This window comes from Mercurialis annua, linkage group LG3, assembly GCF_937616625.2.
Source record: "Mercurialis annua linkage group LG3, ddMerAnnu1.2, whole genome shotgun sequence".
Taxonomy (NCBI): domain Eukaryota; kingdom Viridiplantae; phylum Streptophyta; class Magnoliopsida; order Malpighiales; family Euphorbiaceae; genus Mercurialis; species Mercurialis annua.
Genome location: NC_065572.1, coordinates 67840193 through 67853733, shown reverse-complemented (window position 1 = coordinate 67853733; position 13541 = coordinate 67840193). Strand labels below are relative to the sequence as shown.

General features: G+C 28.8%; 1 protein-coding gene and 1 non-coding gene across 2 annotated transcripts; both read right to left on the bottom strand.

Annotated features, from left to right (window-relative positions):
* Positions 1-4410: 4410 nt before the first annotated feature.
* TRNAL-UAG (transfer RNA leucine (anticodon UAG)) lies at positions 4411-4490 on the bottom strand. The gene has a single exon. It is a non-coding gene; the product is annotated as a tRNA-Leu (tRNA).
* A 2721-nt stretch (positions 4491-7211) lies between these two features.
* LOC126673576 (serine/threonine/tyrosine-protein kinase HT1-like) lies at positions 7212-11609 on the bottom strand. Its single transcript, XM_050367774.2, has 3 exons — positions 10461-11609; positions 8815-9270; positions 7212-7693 (listed from the first exon to the last, which is right to left on the bottom strand). Exons 1-3 carry the CDS (start codon positions 10818-10820, stop codon positions 7445-7447), a joined length of 1065 nt encoding a protein of 354 aa, XP_050223731.1. The 5' UTR covers positions 10821-11609; the 3' UTR covers positions 7212-7444.
* Between the last annotated feature and the right edge of the window lie 1932 nt (positions 11610-13541).

The window sequence follows — 13541 nt, the reverse complement described above, 5'->3', positions numbered from 1 at the left end:
TATTATCATAATATAGTATACAAATTGATCATATTACATAATGTGAGTATTAATTTATAGTGCGTAAATTTGATGAAATTTTGAAAGAATATAATTTTTTAAAATCTCTTTTCTAATTTTTAAAATAATGAAAAGGATTATTTCAAGTATAAGTTTGATGATTGATATGGGTGTATTTTTATTTCGAATTGAACCAAACCAAATCAAATCTAAATTTCTTAAAATTGGACCAAGCTGAATATATAAGGGTCTTAAATATTTCAAATTGAATAGCATAGAACAATGTGTTTCGAATAATAAATATCATTTTCATAAAATTGAATTAAATCAAAATTCATTCGTATAATATCAAATCGAATTGAATTTATTAAACTTAAGTTCCACTATTGTATTTTTTTTGGTATGATTTTGCACATACCTATTAGGCCTGATCATTAGAAAATATCAAATATTTTTTATTTTTTTATGTATGGCTCAATTTGAACTAATCTCACTAAGCACATTTCTGTTATAGCCAATTAGATATAAATCTTTAATTATATATAAAAAGGCCAAATTGAATAGTTTGTTCACTTCAAAATTAGGCTGCGATAGACAAAATTAAAAGATTGAATAAAAAACAATTAAAAATTCAATAAATCTAAAGATTTTGAAAATTTTAAACAATTAATTACAGTAGAAACATATTTATAGAAACAAGGTCAAACTTAACAATCTAGAAGGTTAAACTACAAATGAAACAAAAATGCTAGTTTTTATTATTGATTGGCCCCTACTACTAATAGAACATGTATTGTATGCAAGATACATTCAAGAAGCACGATGGGTGATAAATTTTTTTTTAATTATTATTATTTTGTTCATATTGTTTTCCTTATTTAATTGTTGCACATTGCCCTTATTATCTAGTTATGGAAAGTTTTTGTTATCTCTTCTCTATATCTTGATTGTATGTAATAGTAGTTGAACTAAAAAGTGCATGGATGAGTTGTTGGGAGAATGTTGAACTAAAGTGAGGAGACAAAAAAAAACAGGTCATATATGATATAATAGGATAGGGTTTAAAATTATTGTCGGTGGTGTTTATGTGGAAAATGAATGTTTGCATTATGTTCACTAATTTATAATATGATGATACATGGTGTGATTAATTACAATTATTTAGAAGTGACCGTGAGCTTGAATATTCGTCCGGTCTATTCAAACTAATCCGATTTAACCCGAAAATGGATAATTAATTTTTATATAGAGCGCAGTTTCTCGATCTAAAATAAATTTGGTTTTTATATATATGTTTAATTTTTTTTTTTTATGAAAACTCGAAATAGTTCAGTTTGAACCTATATAAATTTAGTGTAATGACTGGAATTGAATAACTCTAATCAAATTTGAGCTTGTATTAAACTAGCCAATTTTAATAGGGTCGGCTTCAATCCATCTAAATTCTATCTATAATATTGATTAATAAAAGCTACATCAATTTTAAAAAAACAAGTTAACTAATCACTATTGTTATGGTTTTCACTAATAGGTAGTATAGTAATTATTATTCAAACACATCATGTTATCATATTATAAATTAATGATTTTTAGTTCTAATGTAAATATAATTTTTTTTTCTCGTGGTAATGATTATTACAATCTTTTTCTCTCCAATTGTAAAATAGAAAAGCATGATATGAAGCTTAATTTAATAGTACAACTGCTATTAATTATGAGCTTTTTTAGATGGCAGAACAAAAATAATGAGTACTTTGTTATAAATTAATGAAAGCAAGAGAATTTGCATAGCTCAAAGCTGGACTAATATAAGGTATCCAATGATGATATAATAGTAAATTAAATTAAAAGATATGCTAATCATTTTATTCACCAAGTGGGTCTTAAAAATAATGCCTCACACGTACCTCCCATTCTGCAAGGAGCCTCGTCAACATCAACTCTAATTGAGTAAGTTTAATAGAAAAAGGATCATGTTGGCCCTTTTAATTTGGTATAAAAAATTATAATTTATAATTTTAATTAAAAAATTGTAATTTGTCAATTCTAAATCAATTTATAATCTAATTTAAAGTCACTTTTAATGGTTAAACGTATAAACTGATTCAAATTTGATAAGTTATAAGTGTTTTATCCAAAATTACAAATTTAAACTATATTAATCTTCTCGTGTCAAGTTTGAGGGTTGAAATGAATTTACTGTTTTAATTATTTAAACTAAGAGCAAAGAATCAACCTGGTCCTTTAATTTATTATCTCGGGTCAAATAATATACTTTTAGTAATTTTGATCTATTAAAGATGATATTCTTTACCTTTGATCAACTAATGAAGATATACAATATGAATAAGTTCATAGACCGGAATCACATAAGTTTGTGGGTGATTAATTTAAAAATAGAGAGTATTATCTTTAACTGATCCATAAACTGAAAATATCGTCCTCAATTGATCAAAATAGTCGATAGTGAGTTATTTAGTCCCGCGTTACAAATTCACGAACCAGATTGACCTTTTATTCTTTAAAGTAATGAAACTGCATCATTTTATGTATTACACCGGTCCAAAAGATGGAGTCCAGACGATTGAATGGGCTTATTCGGAGTGCAAGGCCCAGAAAAAGTCATTTAGTTTAGTAATAGATATCGAATAAAAGTTTGGAATTCAATAAAAAAATTCTTCATAGGAATAGGAGTTGGACTTAACTTAGGATTTTTATTTTGTAAAACTATAAATAGCTTGGAGAAATTATTTTATTTCCATCTCTCAATCAATTAATTAAAAATAAAGTCCAATGCTTTTTGTCCTGTAATATTTGAATTGTTTTAACTTAGGAGTAGTTTTGATATTAATCTCGTCTGAGTTTTTTAACTCTCAAATTAATCACAGTTAATTTATTCGGTTTACTTGTTAACCAAAAAAATCCTGCGTGATTCTTTTCATAGATTCAAACTGATCCCGATTATAATTTTAAGGATTCAAGTCAAAAGGCAAACACATATATTCAATGGCAGACCCATAAATTTATTATAAGGTGGAAAAGAATGTACTAAAAATTTATAAGAAGAAAAAATTTAAAATTTAAAGTGATCAGTGCTATAAATTTTAAGGCCGAAAAACTATACTACTGACGTGTATATTCATATTTTTCAAAGATTCGAAATAATAAAGTGGTCAAGTGCCCAACATAAACTCTTCTTAGGTCCGCCCCTGCATATATTCCTCATATCTTGATTATGACAACTTGCAAATAAGTCTCTCTAGTGTTTTTTTACACTTTGCATGAATTGGGTTTAATAGGAGGAGAAGTAAAAGTACTATGAGGAAAATTAATTTTTTTCTTGTTTAGATAAACTATTTAATTAGAAAAGGAAGGGAATGGAAGTGAATAATTCCTTTTCATTCACTTTTTAAGAGTTGAAATCAATTACACCCCTTTTTGAGTGTAGACAAATACAACTTCATTAAAAACATAAATTTTATAATAAATATCTTTTTTATCCTTATAAAATTTGAATAATTTTTAATATATTTTTATAAATATTCACATTATATTGAAAAAAAAGTATCAATTTTTTTTATCTCTTATATTATATCTTTTCAAATATTTTAATGAATTTTTTTATTTTCGTATCTTATTATTTTTAATAATTATTAAAATAATATATTTTACATATTTTTTATTTTTATTAATTAATATGAATATCATTATTTTTTAGAAATGTCATAAAAATTCACCAACTTTAAACATTTTGTCATTTTAATCACGCCGTTTAAAAATTGTCATTTTCATCTAGGAACTATCAATTTTTTTCAAATTCATACACCGTTTTAAAATCCGGTTAAAATCTCTAACGTGCCACATGAGCTCATTGTTATAAAATTAATTTTGTTAAGTTTATCAATAATTAGTTAATTTTATGTGGAACGAATAAAAAAATGAAAAGACGATGATAAATCATGAAGGATAAATTTATCAAATAAAAATTATTATCTTTTTTATTTATTTATTTAAATAAAAATAATGTACTTTGCCCTTTTTTTACCTTTTCAATTATTTTAACTATCCAAATATAATTAAATTTTTATTTTATTTTTCTTCTTTATCTTTTCCTTTCCTTTTCCTTTATATTAGATTCTTTTCTCTTTTTAACCTCTATCCATGTAAAGTGATAGGGTTCATTTTGAAAAGTTAAATTTTGGAAATGTATCACTTTTTTTTTTTTGCTAGAGGAAATGTATCACTTCATTGAGCAAATCAGGTAAATTTTGTTGCAAAAGATAATGGAAGAGGGATGATGACCCATGAAGGTATCATATTTTATTATGTGTTATTATTGTTAAGATTTTGGCATTAATTGAACCTGATTAGTGTAAAATGCAAAATATTAAAAACAAAAAATAAAACACTTGACAGCTGTGGGATTTGAACCCACGCCCTTTCGGACCAGAGCCTAAATCTGGCGCCTTAGACCACTCGGCCAAACTGTCATTGTTGTTAAAGCTTCATTTTAATTTATACATCAATTATCAAAAAACACACTAATCGGTTTAAAGCTTCTGTCTAGAGGAATTATTGTATGTAAAAAAAAAAATGAACTTACTCCTTTTTTTAGGTTACCGTGTTAATTTCTTTTAAATTAGTTTTTCATTTTTTGTCGCGCTTTAATTTTTTTAAAATATATCAAATAAGTGTTTTTAGCTATTTTCCGATCAATATGTTAAAAAAAAGATCTTTTGTCTAAATTTAAATCTGTTGATGTATTTAATTATTTTAATGTTACATTGGAAAATATATTATTTTCAAACCGTGTCATTATTTTTTGGCTAATTTGATAGTAAAGTTTAAATAAATAAAGAGTTAGTTTTTTTTTCTGTAAGCACACCAATTACCGAAAAATGATTAAAATCACTTAGTTGATATATTTTTAAATAATAAAATAATTAATTTTGAACAAATATAAGTTTAAATACTAAAATATAATAAACTTTTCTTTTTGATGAATGATATAATCAACTTTAATTTGATGTAGTTTTTCTTTAAGTAAAATATGGCAAGTAATCTAAACTATTGCATATAAAAACGTTTAGTCCGAAGGACTAATATCATCCGAGCAGAAGTTAATTCACCAGTTGAATACATAATGGATTTAAGCATCACTTTTCATTCTATTTTTTTTATCACTTTTCACTCCTAACTTGCACATTTTACCAGCCTCAGAGCATCTCAATAAACTTTTTAATTTTATGAGTTTGATGAATAAAACTTTTTTTTTAATCGATGAATAAAACTTCCATGACTTTTTATTAGTAAATTTTAAATAAGAGTGAATTTAGTTCTCTACAACTTGCTGTTTTTATTTCAAAATATATGGATTCTCTTTTATTTTAAGAATACAATTTTTAGTTTCTTTTTTACATAATTTTTTTTTAAATAGCAATATGAAAAAATATAATAAAGAGTCACAATTTAAAGAGTTACTTCGACTAAAATTAAAAATGTAATTCTTTATGTATAAAATACTCTTTATTTTATGAAACGGCTATTTACAATAAAAAAAATACCATTGGAAATGCTATTATATATTTAAATTTTCAAATAATACTATTAATGTTAATTTAATAGTATAATTTTGTCTACCTTAAACTTTCTATTTTGCTTATCTTTATAAAATCAAAACACTACTCTCTCCATTTTTTTAGTTGTCCATTTAGCTAAAATTGTACATATTAAAAAAGTGGGGGTTTTGTCTTAAATTATGAGAGTAAATACTCAAATAACCCTACTATTTAATAAATGCTTTTATAAATTGAGTCATAGAGTCATTTATTATGGGAGGGATAAATTTGGAAGATACTAGCTAATGTTATCTTAAATTTCTAAAATGACAACTATTGATGAAAAAATACATTGTCTAAAGTGACAACTAAAAAAAATGAAGGGAGTAATATATCACTTTGTATTTTGATTCATTTTTTTTGAAAAGTTTATGAATCGGCCGGTACATGCAATTAACAAAATACTCCAGTTGTATTTCTCAATGAGCCCCTTAAACTTTCCAATTGCATAAGTTAGATCAAATATAACAATTTTAAAAACAAAAAGCTAATTGCTCCATTTCTCAAAAAAGAAGATGCTAATTGATCCAAAATTCAATATCTGATCATAATTTAGACAGATTGATAGAAATTAGTTAATTCAAAAGACTAATTGAAAAAAAAAAGAGCAAAGGGTGAACGCGCCTCCTAAACTTGTGACACGGGATCATCCAACCTAAGGGTGAGCAAAAACCGAACCAAACCATTAATCCGATCCAAACCAACTCGAAATTAATTTTGGTTTGGTTAAAATGGATTGGTTTGGTTTCAAATTATAAAAAAGTATGGTTTTTGGTTTTGGTTTGGTTTCAACTAGTGGTTAACCGAACCGACCGAAAAATCGAAGTTTACAATAATATTATTTTTATTAATATTTATACATGTTTAAATAAATATAAAATTTATTTATTGAAATATTTATATAAAAATATAATATGTGTGTATAGATACATATATGAAAATAAAACATATAAACTAATACACACATATAAGTAAAAATTATTATGCATAATTTTAATTATTACGTATAATTATATATAATTTTTATCTAAATCTATATTAACCAAAGCGAACCAAACCGAACCGAAACCGATGCTAAAGTTTGGTTAACCGAACCGAAATTTTACATAAATATTTGGCATGGTTTGGTTTTTATATTTTCCCTTAAAATATGGTTTGATTTTGGAGTTTACTAAACCAAACCGAACCGAACCAAACCATGCTCACTCCTAATCCAACCCAATTTATATTTTTTTGAGCAACTAACCCCAAAACTCTTCATTTTTGGGTCAAATAACCCCATAATTGTATTTTTAAAACGCGTAAAATACAAATCGGAGGTGAGCGATGCAAAAACTAATTAGATGCTTTCCTAATTGTTGCAATATAATTATCTTAAATCCATTTTTTGAAATAAAAATATAAATTATGGGATTATTTGATCCAAAAATGTAGAATTTTAGGGTTAGATGCTCAAAAAAGTATAAATTGGATTAGATGACCCCGTATCACAAGTTCGGGGGGGCGTTGACCCTTTGTTCAAAAATAAAATAGTGTTTTTTTTTAAAGGAAAAAAGAAATAGTGTTGATTACTCATTATGTACAAGTTCAGACTTATAAAAACGACAGACTTATAAAAACTTCAGTTCATTTTCTCAAATTACATTACTATTACCAAATGAAAGGAACTCTTTTGTTCCAATACATTTTTCATGTGAGAAGGTGATCAATTAAGCAATAAAAAGGCCACAGACAAACCTTCTACACATGATTGCAAATACAAACCTACATCAAACATCATATCATACACTTAGCATCGCGCCTAATAGACGGAAAAGAGATCCTAGCTAGGCTTTTACGGAACTCGAATCATTGCCATCCATGCATATAGTCAAGCAATGCAGGATAGAATTTTTGGAACGAGGTTTATAATTCGAGAAAAACTCAGGATCCTGCTCAATAGACTCCGAGTATCTCTCCAAAATTCTAACTATCTCGTCAAAATGCGGACGCTTGTCTGGATTGCTTGACCAGCATCGCTTTATGAGATGACTAAATGCAGGTGGGCATCCGGGTGGTAGTGGCGGTCTTGCATTCTGCAGAAAACCAGGACATTGTCACATACATTAACTTAATGGAGATGAATCATTTGAATCGAAATGTGTATGATGATAGAAAAGTTCTAGATAATCGGATTTAGACTTTAGAAAACATCTTCCCCTTTTTCAAGGAGCACAGCAGAGCCCTACACATGATGGCAATAAACACAGGGATGGGCGCATGTGAGAGTGATATGTGCTCATACTGCTCAATCAGAAGTGGTTATCATTGTTGCGGTTGCAGCAATGATTTTTTTTACATTTTCTATACCATAAATAACAATCAAATCGAAAATCTCTCACAAACAAACACCTTATATTAATATAAAATTATTGTTTCTCCATATAAAGAAAATGGAAAGAATATTTCGGCAAGTACTACCATCTCAATTAACAGTTTTAAGAGCTTTTACCGCTAGATGACGAGGAAACATGCATGATTAACAATGGAGAAGAGACAATAAATTCAAGCAATTTCTGTTGTCATATGAACCACTATCCCATCCTAAATAACATGTTTACATTATTTAGTTTGAAACCTCAGCAACATGGCTTGTCCATGTGAGATCCTATCATGAAATAACCAGAATATTAACGTGCTACTACTTCGGCAAGCGCGGTATGCATCTGAATGACAATACAATAATGCATTAGCCAGATGAAATGACTTATCCGAGATAAACAATACATTTGCACCGACTACTATTGGCTATATAGTCTACATTGACATATTATCCCATTCAATTTTAAACCTTGGCCAATAGCTCTGCACATGCCAGGTCTACCATATGTATGAGCCTAAAGTGTTGATTCAACAAACCTATGTACTTGTATGGCCATGCAATCTTATCTAAAATATTGGTGAGAAAAATCTGACTGAAATCTTCTCAAGTCAAATTTTTCAAAATCTTTTATCAGTGACAAACCCATTACCATTATCCATGTCTAAAAGTACATCGAATTAAATGTCTCGCTAAACAACAACAAACAAGAGTAAAACAGCCTATTGGTTTACATGCATGCATGAGTGGACAAGGTGCAATGCACACAAATGCACAATACCTGTTTCATAAAAAATGAAAAAGCCCGTACACCTGAAACAAATCACACGGCTTTACCTTTTGGCAGACAGCAAAAGCAGCCTGTTCGGGAGTCATGTTGTCAAATGGAGTCAATGCAGTTAGAAGCTCCCATAGCACTATGCCAAAACTGTAAACATCAACCTTTTTTGTGTGATGTTTCTCTTTAATCATTTCAGGAGCCATCCAACGGTATGTTCCCGTGAAACCCTTTGCACTACCACATTGAGATTCCAAGCATGAGATGCCAAAATCAGCTACTTTTACACACATATCTTCTCCAAGCAGTAAATTTTCTGATTTGAGATCCCTATGAAGAACCCCTTGGGCATGAAGATATTGCATCCCTCTCGCAATGTCAAGAGCTAATTTAAGAACTAGGTTGTGTGGAACTGAATGCGGCACTTGCTGATGGAGATATTTTCTCAATGATTCCCCAGCCAAATACTCAGTAATTATACAAAACACAGGAGCTTTCTTGCAAGCTGCAACAAACTGAATCAAGAAAGTCAAAGGAAACAGAATAACTTAAAGCTTAAAAAATGTACCATATGTGTTTTAAGTTTAACTATCCCACTAAGAGATAAGGACATATTTCCCATGTCCATAGACACGTAAATGGCAAAGGCTAGTCTATTAACAGTGGCCTTACCGTATATTAAGTTTTTTCTTTTACCATGAATCTACATTGCTATGAGCGAGGGAGGACTAATAAACATAAGGCTCAAGTATGCATTCTGTATCACTTTGCTACATTGGTGAAAGGAATCCTATGTCTCAAAAAAGTATTTATACAAGTAAATTTCCTTACACTCCTGTAAGCCTTTAGTCTTGAATCGAGGTAAAATCTCGATATCAATCTGAAAAAGATAGCAAAGATGCTGCATGCCATCATAATGTATGATTATATAAAATCTTACTGGTTTGTGCTATACTAACAACGTTAATTTAGATAAATCGTGAATTTGGCACTATAGGTTACAGCTGCTAGAGGGAAGCACAGCTGAATGTTAGGGGCAAATAAATAAGCACTTCCATAGGAAAGCATTTATATCATTAACTACACATTTTAATTGTATGTCCGCCCATTTTAGAGCCCTGCTTTCTGAAGCAAACATCTAATCATAGCAATCATCAGACATAAAACATGAAAAGTTTTGGTAACATGAATTAAAGGTTATAAAATTGTAAATTAAATGATACCTAGAAAATTTTGAGGACATTTCAAAGTTTCTGAATCTATCAAGTTTGGTCTGTGCTACTGGCAGAGAGAAGTTAAAGAAACAAGAGTAATAAATAATGCACATGGGTAACATGTCACTGATATGCCTAATATGCAAGATTGCAATAAATGTTTATCAGAGCAGTTTCAGAAATCTGACTTGAAAAAGCATAGCATGTTAGAATCACTAAAAGGCTCAACAATGGCATCTAGCATAGAACCAAACACTGTGGCTCCCCCAACTCTAACCATATTATCATTAGGACAATGCTACTTTCATATGGATTTGCAGTTTACAAAACCTTAATTTGCAGCAAGTTCTTTTAAACAAGTTAAGATTATAACAATATCAACATTATTGGAGTAATCAATCAAGCCAAACAAGTTACTATCACATATTCTAAACATGAAAACCATAAAGATTAACATAAACAAAACACGAAATGGAGTAAACAGAACTCACTGCAACGATATTCGGATGCCTTAATCGGAAAAGCAAAGCCACCTCTGAAGTGAATTGCTTCTCAAGCATAGCAGCCAAATCCTCATCCTCTTCAGGCTGGCTAACAATCTTAATTGCAACATCAATTTGCTTATAAATCCCTCTATAAATCCTACTATGTCTCCCTGATGCAAATTTGTTACCAATAAACAATTGGGACATATCAGCACTCCATTCTACCTCTCCCTCTCCTTTAATCTCTGCACCAGATGACACCAAATACTTAGACCAAGAAACTGCTCTCTTGTACTCTCCAAGAGACAATCTCCTTCCTGATCTGCCATTGTTAGAGATTTGCTTAAAGCAGTAGAAATTCTTCATGGGTCTGAACCAACCAGCTTCAACAAAATCATCAATGATTATGATGTCCTAAAACCCTCTAGAAAACCAATGTAGACACTACAAGTCCCTCAAAATCCAGAGTTTAAAATGTGAAACTGAACTGAACTTACAAGTATTGAAAACTCTTTCTCCTATGACTACATTTCTAAAATAGTCATTATTCGTCAATTAAAAGCTTCAAACATTTAAACTAAAACACTAACCTAACAAATGCTTTAATCAACCATTTAAGAAATGAATTTGCAAACTTACAACTTAAACTCAAAAATTCAAAAAAAAAATAGTTCTTTAGATAAGAAAAAACAACTTTATTTCAAATCAAAACTTTTTTAGCTCAAATAAGACAAAAGGAGACACAATGAACAGAAAAGGCTACCATTTTTGTCCAAAAAAGAAAAAGCTTAAAGCTTTTGAAGTTGTCTAACATTGAATTAAGCCATAGTTAATGGGTTTTGGAGAAAGATTAAGACTTTATGAAGAATAAAGAGAGAGAGAGTGGGTTGGTTTTTTGTAAGAACTGGTGTTGGCGTTATTTGTTGGTGTTGTTGAGTTCTGTTTGTTGTGTGCGCGCAGTAGTAGAGAGCATATGCAAAGAGAGCTGGCGATTCTTGAAAACTAATTAAATTATTTAAAGAATACTAAATATTTTTAAATTGTTGAAATGAAAATTAAAAAAAATGAAATTTGTTGGTTTGAAGGAGTGATGAAAGAGTTGGAGGAGGAGCAGAGAGTGTGTTATAACATTCATAACGTGCGAAGATCCACTTCTGAGGAGACAAATAGGGTCTTCTAATAGTGACATTTTTATTTTCTTTGTATTTTTGTTTTTTTTATCCTTCTTTTTCTTCTTTATTTTCATCTCTCTCATTATATAATATGCACATAATTTCCTCTTTGGTGCTTCTTCTTTGACCATGTGAATATTTTTTTCTTAAACTTCTTTATAAATTACAAAAATTCCACACATGTTGTGGTGTATCCTTCTAATTTCAAAGATGATTCAATGATAATGAGACTAATTTCAATCAATTTTTCTATTGGAATGAAATGAATTTTTTTATCAATTCACTAGAAAAAATTAAATTCCAGTCACCAACCTTGTTATGAATATTTAAAAATAATTGGAAAGTAGAAAAACGTTTGTGGGTTACTGTCTAGCGCATATATCATCGTTATGAATATATATATAGAAAATTAATTTAAATAAAGTTTATAAACAATTGATATTTATATTTAAAAACAAATTATAATATGCTTGCTATGTAAAGCTTGCAAATTGATTGATACTAGTAATTTTTTTGTGTAAACTGGTACAGTTTGGATTAAAAAAATTTAAAGTTCATAAATTTAAAATCTATTGAATGAAGAATTTACAGATTTAAAAATTTTATCATTTGAATAAAATTTAATATCAATGAATTTATATAAAAAAAAAATTGAATTGATAAACTATTATAACCATCCAGCATGTATAAAAATAGTGGAGTTTAACTTTCTCACCTTTTACGAGAAAAATCAAATTAAAAAAAAAGTAAAATCTAAAAATCTATAGATTGTCAAATTTTTTGCATCCATACCAAACGGTGAATTTTTCATCTGCCTATGAATTGTGTAAACTTTGTAGATTTTGATCATAAAAAGTTCCTCGATCCAGACATCTTCTAAGCATTTCTGATTTTGGTTTTGAATATTTATACTTTTTTTTTTGTTTTTATTTCAAAAATATATTGAACATGAAGCACAAGAAAATATTACTTAAACATTTACCACTAAGACGATGTTGTAATTACTCTGTAAAATATATAGAATTTAATTATATAATAATCGATAAGTTTTATTCAATTTAATCAATTTTTAATCCAGTTTGATTTACTTGAATTTGTTCAAATCGATTAGAAGTAACCAATACTCACCATAAATAGAAGTAGGAGTGTGTACCAGTTGGCTTGGTTTATTAATAAAAATATTAAAACCGTCTAGTTTTTGAAAAAAAACACGAATTAAAGAGTTTAATTGTGTTTGGTTCGGATCAATTGTTAGTAAATCTAAACATACCATACATTTTAATTATTCTTAACACGAAAAATGTATTAGTTTTAAAAAATAAAATTACATAGAAAGTTCAGATTTCAATTTTTTTTTCCCAAATCAAATCAAATTTAAAGTATAAAAGATTAAAATAAATAACTCAAGTGATCTATTTTCGATTTAGTTCGATTTAATTTATTAGTCGGTTCGGTTCGGTTCGTTTCGGTGCAGTCCCTTACACAGAAGGATAGTTTGGTAAAAAAGAGTAAAATATGAAATGCAAGGGGCGGAGGCAGTAAGGTAAAATTGAGGAAAAGTTATGAGGTGGGGGTATATATGTCAATGAGATGGTGGTGTTTGAGCAGTGAGGCGTTACAACTTACATAACAGACACAAACGGAAAAACGGAGAGAGAGTGAGAGAAGCATTGGGGTTTGTGCAGGTGGGTCCCATGATGAGGAGAGAGAGAGAGAGAGAGGAGTATTTATCGGTGACAGATGAATTCGGACAAAAGCCGTATGGTATGGTCCTCTTCCGTAATACGGTCATTCCTTTTTCTCTTTCTTCATCGATATCCGTAATTAAACCCCCTTATTTAACGTTTCTAAACAAACCAACAAAACTCATTACAGATCTTCTTTACTTGGTGTTCTGCTTAATTAAACTTCAACT